This window comes from Bombina bombina, chromosome 3, assembly GCF_027579735.1.
Source record: "Bombina bombina isolate aBomBom1 chromosome 3, aBomBom1.pri, whole genome shotgun sequence".
NCBI lineage: Eukaryota > Metazoa > Chordata > Amphibia > Anura > Bombinatoridae > Bombina > Bombina bombina.
This window is the reverse complement of record NC_069501.1, coordinates 1,163,337,109-1,163,354,878: the sequence shown is the minus strand read 5'-3', so window position 1 is coordinate 1,163,354,878 and position 17,770 is coordinate 1,163,337,109. Positions and strand designations below refer to the sequence as shown.

Genomic DNA, 17,770 nt, shown 5'->3' with positions numbered 1-17,770 from the left:
TCCTAAAGCTTTGGTATTGGTTCCCACAAGTAAGGATGACGCCGTGGACCGGACACACCTATGTTGGAGAAAACAGAATTTATGTTTACCTGATAAATTACTTTCTCCAACGGTGTGTCCGGTCCACGGCCCGCCCTGGTTTTTTTAATCAGGTCTGATAATTTATTTTCTTTAACTACAGTCACCACGGTACCATATGGTTTCTCCTATGCAAATATTCCTCCTTAACGTCGGTCGAATGACTGGGGTAGGCGGAGCCTGGGAGGGATCATGTGACCAGCTTTGCTGGGCTCTTTGCCATTTCCTGTTGGGGAAGAGAATATCCCACAAGTAAGGATGACGCCGTGGACCGGACACACCGTTGGAGAAAGTAATTTATCAGGTAAACATAAATTCTGTTTTTAGGGAGGTTCTGATTCTGTGATGTCAGAGGTTTTTTTTTGGTACTTTTTTTCACTTCCTATAAGAGTGAGGTGCCCATATTTCAGATGGCTCTGCGGTTTAGAAGGCTTCTTGGTGTTTTTACTTCTCTGGAAATCCGTATTGTTAACGGGATCGTTTTTTTCCTCAGTTTGCTGCGGGTTGCAGGACAGGTAGGGCACCTCAGTAATTCTGCTGAGGTGTAGAGTGATGCCTGGGGTATGTTTTCTTGATTTGGTAAATTTAAAGGGAACATTTATTTAAGAACGTTTTTTTTGGTTCTGGAATATATCCTTTGTTAAAAGATAAAAAAAAAAAAAGTTATTTTTTTTTAAAATTTGCTTCTTTTTGTATTATGGATCAGGAGGCTGTGCAGGATGTTACCTGTAGCTTATGTTTTGATGCCCAGGTGGAATCCCCAGTACCTTTTTGCTTATAGAAATTTTGACCATGAGCCATTATTAGCTAATGCGGATGCTGTTCAGGAGTCTCCTGTTTCAGATGTGCTGCAGCTTTCTCCTAAAGCATCCCAATCCTATTCATCTGCAAATGCAGTACCCTGCGTTTCCTCTCATGCTCTGTCTGGAGTTATTTTGTAAGATATTGCTGCCCAGGTATCTTCTGCGGTATCTGAGGCGCTGTCTTCTTTTTCCCATGTTGCAGGGAAAACACAAAAGGACATTTAAAGAAACAGTAAGTAAGGTTTATGATCCTGAAGTGGCTAATCAAAGTATTTCCTCTTAGAAGTCTGAGGATGAAGATTCTGCATCTGAGGGTGAAATTTCGGATTCAGGCAGTATAATTCCTTCTACTGATGCTGAAGTTGTGTGGAAGGCTTGCTCAACTAAGAATTAGTTTAAACATTTATTTTTTCTGTACCTTTGATTTCTCAAATGCTATTAAATGTACAGAGTGGTTTGAACTTTGTCTCCAAAGATGTTGCTGTTAAGGCACTGCCACAGCTTTCTCCTTTTATATCCCAAGCCTATATGGCATCACATGCAGTGCCCTGTGGTTCCTCTCAATCCCCTGGAGGAGTGTATTTGCTTACAGAAGTTGCAAGCTCAGGTATCTTCTGCGGTATCTGTGGCTTGGTCTGTTTTCCTTTACTTCAGGGAAAAGGCAAGAGGACATTTTAAGTCTCAGATAAGGGGGTTTCTGCTCCACATGCTGCTACGCAGGTTTGTCTTCCAAGTTGGTGATGAGGATTCGCCGGTAGTTTCTGAGGCTGAAATCTCAGATCTTGACAATATAATTCCTTCATCTGTTACTGAAGTGGTATCCTTCAGTTGTTTGCTTCAAAGCCTCTTATATTGTCAGGAGGTCTTGGCTGACTGGATGACACAGATCCCTATCGTTGTCTTTCCTTCGGAGTTTTGTGAACTTTATCAGTTCTATATTTTTCTTTCTTCTCTGGAAGGGTTCTAGACGTGCTGTGAGATGTTCACAGGATTGTTATAGAGAATCTGGGGATATTTCTCCCTGTCTCATGTCCTTTTTAGGATTTCCTGTCGCTATCTCTCTTGAAATGCACAGTGTCTTTAGTAGAAGGGAACTTTCTACTTTTAATCAGAGAACTTAGATCTCTGCGGAGATAATCTAGTTTTCTTTCTGACATAGGTAAGAAGCTGGAGGTTAAAATTGTTCATTTAGGGCAATGTCTTGTCTTATTAGACGTGCTGTACTAGCCACCGGCATTGTGGCTGAAATCTATGGTCAGCTGAGAAGCCTACCTGTGGTTTAGTGGTACAGCCTAGGCTTTATTGTTCTGCAGTTGCAGATTCAATTCTTTCTGTTTTCTCCAAATACACGCTTCTAGTGTCTCCTTTTAAGGATAAGACTTTGTTTGGGTCATGCCTTTTCGAGTCCAATCTAAATTTTCCTCCCAGGGGCAGATTTCTCTTTCTAGAGTATCTGCAATCCAAGTAGGATGAGAGGCATTCCTTAAACTGGATTCAGGGTCTTCATCTCTGGGAGTGACAGTTCCAGTCCCAGTTTGGGAATGGGATATATGTATTTACCTCATATATTTCAGATTCTGTCCTTCAAAGTAGTATCCTTTCTCCTTTGGTTCTAGTGGGCCTGTTCATAACGAACTTAGACCTGAGAAATTTATTGTTTCCTTAATCAGAATCTTCTCTAGTTTTCTTAGTTTGCGCCATCACAGTCAGACCTTTAGGTCTTGGGATATTGCAAGTGTGTTTTTCTGGGCAATATATAGTTCAGGTATGATTTTGAGCTAACTCTCTTTTAAGAGATCTTGTCCAATCTTCTTTTCCGGGGATGGGAAATGAATCTGTATAAGAGTTCCCTTGTTCTATCCACAAGGGTAATTTATTTGGGACTACCGCCACAATACCCTGAATGCATCCAATTTAGTTTGATCTCGGAAGTTATGCAGGGTCCTGTCTGGTCAGTACCTGGATGGGAGGCCGCTTGGGAACACCAGTTGTGGTATCCTTGGACCTTACTTGATTCTTTATTTAGGAGATGTCTTTCAGAGGTCAGAAAATCAAGGATTTATTCATTTTCGCCACTCTGCAGTCTTCTGTCCAGCCGACAGTAAGCTCTAGTGGCAGGTGGATAGCTTAGCCATCTTGCAACCAGGAGGTTGGGAGTTTGGATTTAGCTGCAGTTGATATTTCTTCACTTTTCTGTGACCCTGTGTATGGAGGGAATTGGTCTGATGGTATTCCATGGACATCATTCATTTTGCTATTTTCCATGACATGGAGAACTTTTGGATCTGTCTTAAATGATGGATTTAGATCAGATGACAAGAGACTTTCTTCCGTAGTATTTTTTCAGGAGTATCTATCTCTGGGTGCGTGCTTCTGGAGATATTCCTGGGTGATGTGACCACGGATGCCAACCTGCTGGGCTGATAAGCTGTCTGGGTCTTAAGGATTATGGACTTGGAAGTGTCTGCTCTCCTCTTTAAGCATCTTGGAGTTGAGAACAATTCGCAATGCTCTGACGACTTGACCTCAGTCATCCCTAGCTTGGTTCCAGTCGGACAATATCTCCTCAAGGGTTTATATCAACCATTAGGGAGGAACTAGGGGTTCCTTAGCCATGTAGGAGGTGACTTGGATTGTTCAGTGGGAGGAAGCTCACATTTGCTGTCGGTCATCCAGTTTCCAGGGGTGGACAATTGGGAGTCGGACTTCTAAACAGACTGATAATTCATCCCGGGGAGTGAGCATTTCCATCCGGAAGTGTTCTCTAGGTAGACCCTCACATGTGGGGTTTCAGGAGATGGCTTCTGTGGGCGTTTCGACAGAACGCCAAGTTTCAAAGGTACGGTTTATGGTCATGTGATCTGCAGACCGTCCTAATAGATGTTCTGACGTTTTTCTTGGTTTTCAGTCGTGCATACCTTTTTCCTCTGTTTGTTTTCTTTCCACGAGTCATTACTCGTATTTTCAGGTGAGAGCGGCGGTGATTTTATTAGCCCCTGCGTGGCCTCGCAGGATCTGTTATGCAGACCTAGTGGAAATGTCGTCTCTACACCTTGGAGACTACCTCCTGAGGAAGGACTTATGATTCTTGGTCTTTTCCTTCATCTAAATCTCTGAAGCTGACTGCTTGAGGATTGGACGCTTAGTTTTGTCTAAGCGGGGGTTTTTCTGAATTTTTTATCCTTTCTCCGGGGTGATCTAGAGAAGGGTTTGTCAGTCAGTATCCTGAAGGGTCAGTTTTCTGCATTGTCTTTTTTGCTACATAAGCATCTGGTGGACGTGCCAGATGTGCAATCTTTTTGTCAGGCACTGGTCTACACCAGGCCTGTGTTTAAGTTGGTTGCTCCCCCTTAGGGTTTTACCCTTGTTCTTAAAGTTTTGCAGTAGGCTCTGTTTGAGCCTTTACTTTCCATAGATATTAAGTTGTTATCTTGGAAGATTTTGTTTCTCATTGCTATCTTTTCTGCTTGGAGAGTCTCGGAGCTCTCAGTTTTGCAGTGTGATTCACCTTATCTTAACTTTCATGCAGTTAAAGCGGTTATTCGTACTAGTTAGGTTTTCTTCCTAAGTGGTTTCGGATAGATATATTAATCAGAAAATTGTTGTTCCTTCTCTGTGTCCTTATCTTTCTTCTCATAAGTAACGTTTGTTGCACAACTTTGATGTTGCGGATGCTTTTATTTTCTATCTACAGGCGACTAAGGATTGTCGCCAGTTTGCCGTTTGTTTATCTGGGAAACATAAAGGTCAGAAAGCTTCAGCTACTTCTCTTTCTCTTTGGTTGAGTAGTATAATGCGTTTCGTTTATGAGACTGCGGGACAGCAGCCTCCTGAGAGAATTTCAGCTCATTTCACTAGGGCTGTCCCTTCTTCTTGGGCTTTCAAGAAGGAAGTTTCTGTAGAACAGATTTGCAAGACTGCAACATGGTCCTCTCTGCATACTTTTTCCAAATTTTCCAAATTTGATATGTTTGTCTTAGCTGAAGCTTCTTTTGGGAGAAAGGTTCTTCATGCAGTGGTGCCTTCTGTTTAGGTTACCCATCTTGTCCCTCCCTAATCATCTGTGTCCTCTAGCTTGGGTATTGGTTCCCACTAGTAATTGATGATTCCGTGGACTCACCATATCTTAGGAAAGAAAACATAATTTATGCTTACCTGATAAATTTCTTTATTTCCGGATATGGTGAGTCCACGGCCCACCCTTTATTTTAAGACGGTTATTTTTAACTAAAACCTCAGGCACCTCTACACCTTTGTGTTATCTTCTTTTTCTATTTTCCCTTCGGCTGAATGACTGGAGGTTATGGGTAAGGGAACCTATATATAACATGACATATATAACAGCTTTGCTGTGGTGCTATTTGCCTCCTCCTGCTGGTCAGGAGTGATATTCCCACTAGTAATTGATGATTCCGTGGACTCACCATATCCGGAAATAAATACATTTATCAGGTAAGCATAAATTATGTTTTTCAGTATTTTTGCTTTAAAGTGGCGTTTGAAAAAAAAGCAGTGTGTTTTGAAAAAGAAAAGAGAGAAGACAAGGGGTGCATTTTTTTAAAAACTTTTAGTATTGTGATATATATATATATATATATATATATATATATATATATATATAAAATGTGTGAAAAATAGTGTAATTTTGTAATTAATATTTATTTTATAAGATGGTTAGAGTCAACAAAACAAAAATACACCAGCATACCAGAAATTGAATCCCTCCCACTCTCCCAGAATCCCTCAGTCAAATTTTTCCCTCCAAGATGGAGTGAGGTCAATTCTGAAGTTCTTATCTACACGTAATTGATAGGTGTTCTCTAACTGAGGCCAATTTCACTTTCAGAGTGCCTCCTGGACCGAGGAGATGACAGGAGTAGAGAAAAGTGAGAAATACTCTACCAGTGTAAGACGTGGACTTGTCCACCAATCCACTGGCCTACATTGTACTGCTCCTTGTGAAATCCTTGCACTAATGTTGCACTGCCTCAATTGAAATGAGTAGTCTGCAGCTAAGTTAAGTACAGTAGATGAAGGTGCTGACAAGTACATTGCTTCTTCACAGACCCCTGAAACTTTTGGGCTGGATGTGTCCTTCAATTTCAGGCTAAAGCACATTCATGCTTTACTGCGGGAAGTGTTAAAGGATCCTCCCACTCATGACAAACCAGTTCCTAAAATGATAGATAAGTTCTTTAATCCAGTTCCTAAGGAGCAGTCTACCTTCCCAGTGCCTGACTGAATGGAAGAAACCATGTATACCATTTTTGTTTACAAAAGATGTGAGAACCGTTATATAAAGAAAATATTTTTCTAGCTGTAGACCTTGTGCTTGAATCTTGTCATCAATGGGTCAATATAGATAGTTGTGCATAGGCATTGTAATTAAAAGTCAAAGAAATAACCCACCATTGGTAGGTGAAAGAAATGCCTTTAAGCACAATTGGAAAAAAGTGTTTTGTTCTGATATGAGTTTTAAAAAAAAAAAAAATAACTTTTATTAACATAAATTTTAAGAACAGACAGCTATGAAATTTGCTGAATGTATCCAAAAGTACTTCCGGGCTTCACAGGAAACAAGCAGACAAGCAGCGATCCATAAGGAATAAATCACAGATCACCAACCGCAGTATAGGTAAAAGTTGCGGTCTTTTTTGCTGTGACCCTGATCTCATGCTTATGGAGTTGAGGCTCCGCTTTGTTTTTAAATTGTGCCCCAATTAAAATTTCAACTTTTACCTATACTGCGGTTGCTGATCTGTGATTTATTCCTTATGGATCTCTGCTTGTCTTCTTGTTTCCTGTGAAGCCCGGAAGTACTTTTGGATACATTTGGTTTGCAGAGTGCGCTGGTTACGGAGGCGTGTCTGACTGGGCTCCAGGAATAGCAGTTGAAACTGTATAGCCTACGCTGAAGAGAACGCAGATTGAAAACACAGACTCCCACAATTGGTAAGCGCCACTTTTCCTTTGTTGTTTGTATGATATTTGCTGCCCTGCAAAAAATTAAAAATACTACAATACTAGTCACGTGGGTATTTTCAGTTGTGTTCAAACTCTATGGTAGCTAATCTAGTGGTAACTGCGACTATACACTCTAAATAGGAAGTATTTAACTTAACTTTCCAGCGTATTGTATTGTATCCTTAGTGAACTCTGACAATTAATTTATAGCCTTAATTTAAAAGGCTACAATCGTTGTCATAAATGGTACTGTTTAAACAAGTGAAAATCAGGGTGAATATCGTCATGCAGGTTTGTATTTCACTGCAAAACGTTCCCCCAGTGGTAATTATAATTCTAGAAGATTTCTGATAACTTATTGTAATAAGCTTAAAGCCTTGTAAAGAAGAAATATTAAGGTTCACAAAAACAAATATTACGCTTGGAAATATATTAGTTAAAGGTAAATTAAAAAGCCTAGCAGTCTGAGTTACTGAAGCTGACTGCTGCCCTGGCTTGCAGCCAGGAATGCAACAGTGAGAGTTATAATATAAAGTTTGGTTAAATAAATAGTATATGGTTGTGCCAGTAAAGAGCAAGTTAAAAAATGAACGGAAGGTCCCATGACGCGGTCGCGTTTCACTTGTGCTTCCTCATGTATACCATTTGTTCCGTCCGCCAAATTCAATGCTATATTTCCATTACCTCCTTCCAAATTGGAAATTCCTTTAGAGGATAAGGCCTCTTCAATGACCCATGTACTGGAAACTTGAAGGTTTCCATGGGCTGTCTTTTCAGCTTGCAGGCTTTCTATTTCATCCAGCTTTCATTGTAGTTCACGTAGCTGCAGCTACCTTGGTTTGGTGTGATAACCTGTAGAAACTGTTAGCAGGTGAAGTATCTGTGGAAGCAATCCAGGATCTATTAAAGCTCTTCGAAAACCGCTTTATATGTGATGTAGCAGTGGAGATGATCCACATAAATGCAAAAAATGCTGTTTTAGCTAGACAAGCCTTATGGCTTAAGTCTTGCTCTGCTGATATGGTTTCTAAAAGCAGACTTATATCTCTGCCCTTTCATTGTAAGATTCTGTTTGGCCCAGGATTCAATGCAATCATTGCTCCTATAACTGGAGGTAAAGAAGCGTTCTCACCTCAATACAAAAAGTCCAAGGGGAAAAGTAAATTATTTTTTTCCTTTCGTCATTCCCAAAGAACAAACTTCCTCAACTCAGCATTTGTGGTCACCAAAGACTTATTGGAAGCCTAATACTGCCTAGTCCTGTTCCAAATTATATGTTGGAGAGACAACAAGAAGGGTCAGAGACCGTATTGTCGAGCATAAACCAAATATTAGGAAAAAAGTTGAGAAATCACCAGTAGCATGTCACTGTAAGGAAGCTAGACATACAGTGAGCCTACTAACATTTCAAATTATTGAACACATACCTATAGATAGACATGGGGGGATAGAGCAAAGAGGCTTAAACAGAGGCCTTTTGGATCTATCATTTAGAAAGTAGGATACCTATGGGAATGAATAAAGATTGGGATTTATCCCAATTTTTGTAAAAATTTAATAATAATAGAAATTGTATATATTTTTCTTTTTTTAGGTTATGAATATAACATATGATGTATCGTCTACTACTAATTTATATGATCCAAATTTTGAAATTTAGAATGGGAAATTGATTCAATTGAGATGACTTTACCTATGTATTTATATCATGTACTGTTGCCTTAAATTTAAATGTACACACATTTTTTCTGTCACATGTTTCTGTTATGTGGTGAGCTTCTCTGTGATGTCAGAGTAGGAGGAGTTTAGAGTGTTATTTAGCCACATCTGTTACAATTTATGCATGATTAAGGACTTATGAGTACGAAAGGTTGCTGTTTTATCTTGTTGCACTTCCAATAAATTGGAAACTATTTCAAGTGGTGCTGCTGCCTGTGTTTTTCACTGCCTAGTCCAAGGCCAGGAAGCCCATTCCCATAGCTAGACTGAAGCATTTTTGGGGAGTTTGGGAGAGGTCTGTGGCAGACCCTTGGGTATTAGAGATTTTCTCAGGTAGAATATTTCTCAAAGTAGAACAGACCCTTGGGTTCTACTCCAATGTCTTTATTGTACCAAATAAATAGGGTACATTTTGCCCCATTCTGGACCCTAAACAAATTTCTGGAGGGAGAATATTCACACTATACTTCCTTTTAGTGCAAAAGGGATGCTATATGTCTACCATCCATTTAAAAATGCTTATTTGCATAGCTCTATAAACAGGGATCATGTAAAGTTCCATATATTTCCTTTTTTTATATAAGCATTATCAGCTTGTGGCTCTTCCATCTGGTCTTATTTTTGACTATACAAATTCAAAGCATCTTGGTAGCACCCTGCCTAGATGATATTCTGGTAGAGGCACCTTCTCTTTTGTTAGTTGTGAAAAACACAGAAGCTGTCCATTAACTGCTTCACAGCCGTGGTTAGCGCATTAATCTGCCAAAGAGTTTGTACTTCTTTTCTAGGCTTAATCATTGACTCCATGTCTATTTGCCTATCCCTGAGTAACTAACGCAGAGATAAACTTCAGTGAGTGTGTGCTCGATGTGAACACACTACATGTCCATCTGTTGCTCAATGCATGGAGGTGGTCTGTCTCATGGTGTCCCTTTTTTGCAAGGATTTACCTTGCAATGATCTCCAATAATGGAATGGATAGTATGAGGACCTGTCTGAAAATATCCTGTTGGATCAGGAGACAAAACAATCTTTAATGTGGCAAACTCACCAATCCCTGGTCCAAGGTGCTTCCTTTCTTCGACCAGTTTGGACAGTGATCACCACAGATGCCAGCCTACAAGGTTGGGGGACTCTGAGAGTGCTGAGATTTTGGTCTACTAAAGAGGTGAGGTTGTCTATCAATATGCTTATCTCTTCAGAGCTCTTCAGAGTTTTCCCATCCTTAAGCAGTAGTCTTAAATTTAATTTTAGACAATCTTACAGCAGTAGCTTACATAAATCATTAGAGGGAACTCCAGTTCCCTAGCGTTGAAAAAAAGTGTCTGGAATAATCAGATGGGCAGGAGACTACCATTGCCTGATTTAATCTAGTTACATTCCATAAGTGAACAACTGGAAGGTGGACTTTATTAGTTGCCAGCATCTTCATCCAGGAGAGTGATATCGAAACCAAGGGGTGTTCAACCAGATAATGAGACATTGGGGTTTACTGGAAATTGACCTCATGGCATATTTATTTAATCACAAGCTACCACAATGCTGTTCCAGGTCTAAGGATCCTCAGGCTGATCTGATAGATACCCTAGTAGCTCCCTGGTCATTTTAATATAATTATACATATTTCCTCTATTTGTGTTGCTTTTCAGAGTGATAGCAAGGATAAAGCGAGATTGAGCCTCAGTAATTCTGATAGCTCTGTCTTGGTCTTGCAGGACTTGGTATGTGGGCCTGCTTCAAATATCCTCTTGCCCTCCTTGGTAGCTCCCTCTCAGAATAGACCTTCTCTCTCAAGATCCATTTTATCATCCGTATTTCAAACATCTTTCTTTGACGACTTGGTAATTGAATGTCTGATAAGGTTATAGATACCGTAAAGGGACAGTCAAGTCAAAATATAACTTTCATGATTCAGATAAGTCATTCAATTTTAAAAAAACTTTCCAATTTACTTTTATCATTAAAATTGCTTTGTTCTCTTGGTATTCTATTTTTGAAAGCTAAAGCTAGGTAGGCCCAAACTGATTTCTAAACCATTGAAGGCCGCCACTTAACTTAGTGCATTTTGACAGTTTTTCACAGTTAGACAGGGCGTTGTGCTCACTCCTGTAAAGGTATTTGAGTCAGCACTTATTGGCTAACATGCAAGTCTGTCAAAAGAACTGAGATAAGGGGCAGTCTGTAGAGGCTTAGATACAAGGTAATCACAGAGGTAATAAAGGGATTCTCTATCTTTTTAAACAGTAAATTGTTTTAAGTAGACTGTCCCTGTAATATTCAAGCCAGAAAACCTGTTACTAGGCATATATGCCATGGGGTATGGAAAACCACTTTAACTGGTGTTCTAAGAAAGTTTATCTTTGAAACTTTTTGAATTCCTAGCATTCTTTTGTTTCTTCATGGCAGTTTGGAGAAGGACTTAAATCAGTTTGTTCCCTTAAAGGTAACATTTTTAGCTTTATCCGTCCTATCACAAGAAGATTGTCAAATGTACTGATTTTCAGGCCTTGATTCGTATTAGACCAGTATTTTGACAAATTACTCCTTGAAATATTAATCTGGTCTTGAGGGGTCCGTCAGTCCTCTCCTTTCAAATGCATGGATTAGACCTTCAGCTTTTGTCCTGGAAGGTTATTTTCCTATTACCTATTTCATCAGCTAAAAGAGTTTCAGAGCTTTCTGCTCTATCTTGCAAGCCTCCTTTCTTGATTTTTCATCAAGAAAAGGCTGTGTTTTCGACATGTTATTCCTGGTTGTATATACAGATACCATTAAACAGGAAATTGTGGTCCCTTTATTCTGTCCAGCTCCAAAAAAATTGAAGGAGCTTCATCTTCACAGTTTGGATGTGGCAAGATTTGGACGTGGAAGTCACAGGATTCTTTAATTTTTTTTTATTCCTTATTTATCCATTTCTCTGGACCTCACAAAGGTCAAAAGTCCACAGCAGTTACTGTTTGTTTTAAAGCCTTAATTCGTAAAGCATATTTGGTTGCATGGAAAACTCCCCCTGGACACATTACTGCTCATTCCACTAGAGCAGTTGTTACTTCTTGGGCCTTTCTTAAAGAGGCATCTATAGACCATAATGCATCTACCTGGTCTTCTTTGCACACCTTTTAATAATTTTTATCATTTTTACATGTTTGCCTCCTCTGAGGCTGCTTTTGGCCAGAAAGTACTGCAGGCTGTAGTGCCTGATCACTTACTTACCTGCCTTACCTGTCTTGTCTCCCACTATTATGTTGTAATGTCATTGACTTCACTACGTGGGTATAAGATCCCACATGTGATGTTTCCTTGACCCTCACTATGTTATGAAAGAAAAAAGATTACTTGATTTCTTTCATGATGGTGAGAGTCCACAAGCTGCTTCCTTGTAAATTGGTACAGTTTGCTGCAGGACTCGTTTTGAAATACATTTGCCCGACTTTGTCCTTTCCTGTTACTTTAGAGAACACCTATCAATGCTGTGTAGATCAGCACTTCCTAAATCACCTTACTCCATCATGGCGGTGAATATTTGAGATCCCAGAGATTCTGGGAGAGAGGGAGGATTAAAGGTCTGGAATGTTTTTGTCTCCTAGTTGTTTGGAGTGTAATCCTGCATGTAATGTCTCGTGGACTCTCACCATCTTGAAATAAATACATTTATCAGGCCAGCAAAACACTTCATAAACAATGATTCCAATGATTTTATATTAGTTGTATTCAAACTTTATAGTTTAAAACTTGGAGCTGAACATGCTTTTTTTTAGATTTGAAGTGAGCTTGGTTACAAAGTTTAGTACAAACAGATTAGATGTGAAAAAGACCAAAATGGCTTTTCAATTAGCCAATTCTGTTATATTAGATAAGTACAAACATCATATGAAATCCTCTGCAAAAACACTTTGCTGATAGATTGGAATATTGGTGTCAAAATATTGGAAAACCAGGCTTTCTAATGCATTGGAATAACTGAATTTGAGAACCCTATGACAAGCTATGTAAAAACATTCAAATGCAATATACCTAAATAAGGGGTAACATATTTGTATCAAAGGATTTGTATTTAGTTTTAAAATGACTCTGTGCTGTACAGCACAGTTACATTACAACACTGTACACATTTTTTTGGAATAAGAAATAAAAAAAATAAAAAATTTGAATGAACATGTTTGATGTTTATTGACCTAATCAAAATATATAACTCCTGGTCTAAATATGCGTTGAAGAAACATTTAAGGATAACACATTATTCTTTCACAATAATATTTAGCTATAGGAATACTAAAATTCTTTTGATTTAACATTTTTTTCATATATTTTGTGCTTTTATTCAGACGGTGATTCCTCTTCTCAAGTATGTACGGGGAGAGCACTTATCTCAGGACCATTGGCTAGACCTTTTTAGACTTCTTGGGCTTCCTAAAGGAACAACTTTAGAAAAGCTGTTGTTTGGAGATCTTCTCAGAGTTGCTGATGTAATAATATTAAAAGCGTCAGAACTAAAAGTAAGTGGTTTTTGAAAACAAATCATATATACTGTATGTAAATTATTATTTATAAATTCTTTAATCATTCATTTACAATAAACCGTTATTCCTTGCCATATGGATTGTTTAATTTCTGTATAAAATGTGCAGCTTAAAGGGACATTAAACCTTTTTTCCTTCTTAATATGATGAGAGTCCACAACATCATTCCTTACTGTTGGGAAATACTGAACCTGGCCCCCAGGAGGAGGCAAAGACACCCCAGCCAAAGGCTTAAATACTCCCCCTACTTTCCTCATATCCCAGTCATTCTTTGCCTTCCGTCACAGGAGGTTGGCAGGGAAGTATCAGATGATTCGAAGTAGTCCCTTCGAAATGGGACTGGAGTTTTAAGTAGTCTCGTCAATGTTCTCACTGAGAGGCTGATAAAAGTTAGAGTCTGGAGATGCAGGGAGAGTCTTTCTGCGGACGCATCCAGACTCGTATTAACAGCTCCTAAGCAATCAGTGTTGACGAGTTTCACTGCCTGCTTCCATCACTCAAGTCCATGGCAGGAGCGATGCTACAAGACTGTCAAACTTGAGAGGCTGTGTTTCTGTTCCACGGCATAGATTCCGGTAAGATCATATTTTTTTTTCTTCACACATACAATAACGCAAGAAGACAGGGTCACAGTGTGGCTCCTTTTATCTGTATGGAATCAAGGGTTAATATCTCCCGGAGGGGGATTATTGAACAGTGTGGATTAATCACATAAGTTTATTTGATTATGCTGCAACATGTGTGAGATGAGGCTCAGGCAGATGTTGGAGCATACAGGATTTTCACTTTCGTTTTGGGAGCTGCGCAGCCTGAAAGGCTTGGCGTGCTTTTTTGTTAATAGCAGAGGTGGTCCTGCATTGCGCACCATGTGACCGGGTGTGGTCGCACTTATTTCCTCTTTCTTGACCATGTGGTTTACCGGAGAAGAAGCGGTTGGGTCATAGGAGATGGTGAGTGCCCCAGCCATTGGGGGTATAAAGGTGCCGTTTTTTCTTATTAATAAATAGTCTGCTTTGTTAGCGCAAGCTATGGAGGATTCTGATGCGTTAAAAGGTACTCCCTCTTTACCTAAATCTAATACCTGTCTTTATTGTTAGGAGGCCACGGTATACCCGCCTGCTCAATTATGTCCCACATGCCTTGATAAAGTAATCATGTCGAAGAAGGTTAATATGTTTGATATCACTGAGCCTTTACCTCTGAGGAGTCTCCGTCCCATGAGGTGCGAACCCTACAGTCATCTCCCAATACACATGCAGCTTCCCGTAGCACTCCTAATCCTCCATCTGGAGGGGCCCTTTAACCGCCAGACTTTACTGAGCAGTTACAAACGGCAGTGTCTGCGGCCTTTAGTGCTTTACCTCGCCCTGCTAAGCGCAAGTGAAAGGTCAAATATTGCTATCCTTCCCAGGGGTCATCTACTAGCTTATTGGATTTATCTGATACTAGATTATCAGATGATGAAAGTGCCTCTGATACTTTAGAGGGTGCTCTTTCTGGGTCGGAATCTGGTGCCTCTATGACTCCAGCTGCGGAGAAACCAGACTTTAGATTTAGGATTGAGCTTTTACGCTTTCTGCTGAAGGAAGTTTTGGCTACGTTAGAGGTTCCAGAGCCCAAATTGCCTGAGGAACCTTTTGATTCCTAAATTAGAAAGAATTGGTTCTTCATTTTCCCCTTCTTCCTTTAAAAAATTGTTCCCGGTCCCGGACTCTCAATTGGAGTTGTGGGGTTCCATCCCCAAGCTTGCTAATCGGACTGCTATCCCGCTTGATGATAGTTCATCGTTTAAAGAGCCCATGGATAAGAAGAATGAAACTTTGTTAAGAAAGATGTTTCAATATACAAGATATTTGTTTCAACCGGCAGCGGCTGTTGCTGGAGCGGCTACCTATTGGTGTGACTCCTTATATGAGTTGGTCGAAGTGGAGGGTCCCCTCAAAGTGATCCAGGGAAGAATTAAGGCCTTAAGGGTGGCTAATTCTTTTATTTGTGATGCAAATATGCAAATTATTCGCCTGAATGCAGAGGCTTCAGGTTTTTCTGTTCAAGCCCGTAGGGCACTCTGGCTGAAGTCCTGGTCTGCGGACATGACTTTGAAGTCAAGACTTCTTTCCCTCCCATTTAAGGGAAAGATTCTATTTGGTCCAGGCAGGATAAGAAGAACAAGCATAAGGGACAAGGTTCTAATTTTCATTCCTTTCGTTCGGATAAATCCTAACGTCGGCAGTCCTCCACAAAGCCTGAGTAATCCAAGGGGACTTGGAAGTCGGCTCAGAATAAATCCAAGCAGAGCCAGAAGCCTGCCGAGACAAAGTCTCCATAAAGGGGCGGCCCCCGATCCGGATCTGTATCTTGTGGGGGGCAGACTGTTGCTTTTTTCAGACACTTGGTTTGGGGACGTGCAAGACCCGTGGGTCCTGGAGGTCATTGCTCAGGGATACAAGATAGGTTTTAAGTCTCATCCACCCAGGGGCAGATTCCTCCTATCAAACCTGTCTTCAAGGCCAGAAAAGAGAGAAGCCTTTCTGGGGTGCGTGAGGGATCTCTCCTCCCTAGGAGTCATTGTCCAAGTACCTCTTGCAGAAAGAGGTCTGGGGTACTATTCAAACATCTTTGTGGTTGGGAACTTTCCGCCCGATTCTGGACCTAAAGTGTTTAAAAAATTCCTATCTGTCCCCTCGTTCAAGATGGAGACGATAAGGTCCATCCTTCCCTTAGTTCAGGAAGAACAGTTCATGGCCACTATAGATCTGAAGGATGCTTACCTTCACGTTCCAATACACAAGGAACACTTTTTAAGTTTTGTGTTCCCGGACCAGCACTTCCAGTTTATTGCACTTCCATTTGGTCTAGCTTCTGTTCCAAGAGTTTTTACGAAGGTTCTAGGGGCTCTGTTTGCAGTGGCCAGAACCAGAGGTATAGCAGTAGCGCGCCATACTTGGACAATATTCTGGTTCAAGCACCATCCTGTCGTCTGGCAGAAGACCATTCAAGATCTCTTCTGTTTCTTCTTTGATCTCATGGGTGGAAGATAAACTTAGGAAAATTTTTTCTTATTCCCAGTACCAGGGTGGAATTCCTGGGTACTATAATAGACTCCATATCCATGAGGATATTACTTACAGACCAGAGACGTTACAAGCTAACTTCCGCTTGTCTTGCCCTCCAGACCACCTTAAGGCCCTCTGTGGCTCGGTGTATGGAGGTGATTGGTCTCATGATGTCCGGCATGGACATCATTCCTTTTGCCAGATTCCATCTCAGACCACTTCAGCTGTGCATGCTGAGACAGTGGAACGGTGATCATTCGGATCTGTTTCAACCGATTTCTCTGGACAACTGGTTAAGAGGATCGCTCTCCTGGTGGCTCTGTCCAGATCACCTGTCCCAAGGGACATCCTTCTTGAGACCATACTGGGAGATTGTGACTACGGACGCAAGTCGATCAGGATGGGGAACAGTTTGGGGTGCCAGGAAGGCACAGAGCCTGTGGACTCGAGAGGAACCCCTTTTACCGATCAACATTTTGGAACTTTGAGCGATCTTCAATGCTCTGAAGGCTTGGCCTCAGATTCCAATCAGACAACATAACCTCGGTGGCTTACATCAACCATCAGGGGGGAACGAGGAGCTCCCTAGCAATGAGGGAAGTATCTTGGATTCTGGAGTGGGCAGAGGCCCACAACTGCTCGCTGTCAGCGATCCACATTCTGGGTGTGGACAACTGGGAAGTGGATTTCCTCAGCAGACAATCCTTTCATCCATGGGAATGGTCTCTCCATTCCGAGGTGTTTGCGGAGATTTGCAACAGGTGGGGGACGCGGGAGATAGATCTCATGGCGTCCTGTGTCAATTCCAAGCTACCCAGATATGGGTCGCGGTCCAGGGAACCACAGGCGGAGCTAACAGGCGGAGCTAATAGATGCATTAGCAATGCCTTGGAGGTTCAATCTAATTTAAAAGTTTCAGCCGTTACCACTTCTTCCCCGTGTAGTGGCCCGCATCAAGCAGGAGCAGGCATCAGTGATACTGATTGCTCCATCGTGGCCGCGAAGGATGTGGTTTCTGGACCTGGTGGGGATGTCCACATCTCCTCCGTGGAAGTTACCTTGTTGCAGGGATCTGCTGGAACCGGGTCCTTTTGTTCATCAAAATCTAGATTCTCTGAGGCTGACTGCATGGAGATTGAACTCTTAGTCTTAGCTAAGCAAGGTTTCTCTGAGAGGGTTATTGACACTTTCATTCAGGCTCGTAAGCCTGTTACACATCGCACCTATCATAAGGTGTGGAGAGCTTACTTATTCTGGTCTGAAGAGCATGGTTTAGCCTGACATAAGGTTAAGGATGCCAGGATTCTTTCTTTTCTCCAGGAGGGTCAGGACAAGGGCCTTTCTGCCATTTCCCTGAGGGGACAGATTTCGGCCTTTCTGTTTTGCTGCACAGGAGGCTCACAGAGCTCCCTGACGTGCAATCTTTCATTAAGGCTCTGATTAGGATCAGACCTGTGTGTAGATCTAACGCTCCACCTTGGAGTTTGAGTCTTGTTCTTACATTTTTACAACAAGCTCTGTGTGAGCCTATGCATTCGGTTGACATCAAGTTTGTTGCCCTGGAAAGTTCTTTTTCTTTTGGCTTTTTTGTTGGCATAGAGAGTTTCTAAAATGGCTGCCTTGCAATGTGAGC

General features: G+C 41.0%; 1 protein-coding gene across 1 annotated transcript in view; it reads left to right on the top strand.

The window, feature by feature from the left end:
* DYNC2H1 (dynein cytoplasmic 2 heavy chain 1) overlaps window positions 1-17,770 on the top strand; it is a 1,178,830-nt gene that overhangs the window by 163,562 nt on the left and 997,498 nt on the right. Inside the window, exon 25 of the mRNA XM_053705582.1 lies at window positions 12,890-13,060. Within this exon, the coding sequence (XP_053561557.1) occupies window positions 12,890-13,060 (171 nt within the window). The remainder of the gene's footprint in view (window positions 1-12,889; window positions 13,061-17,770) is intronic.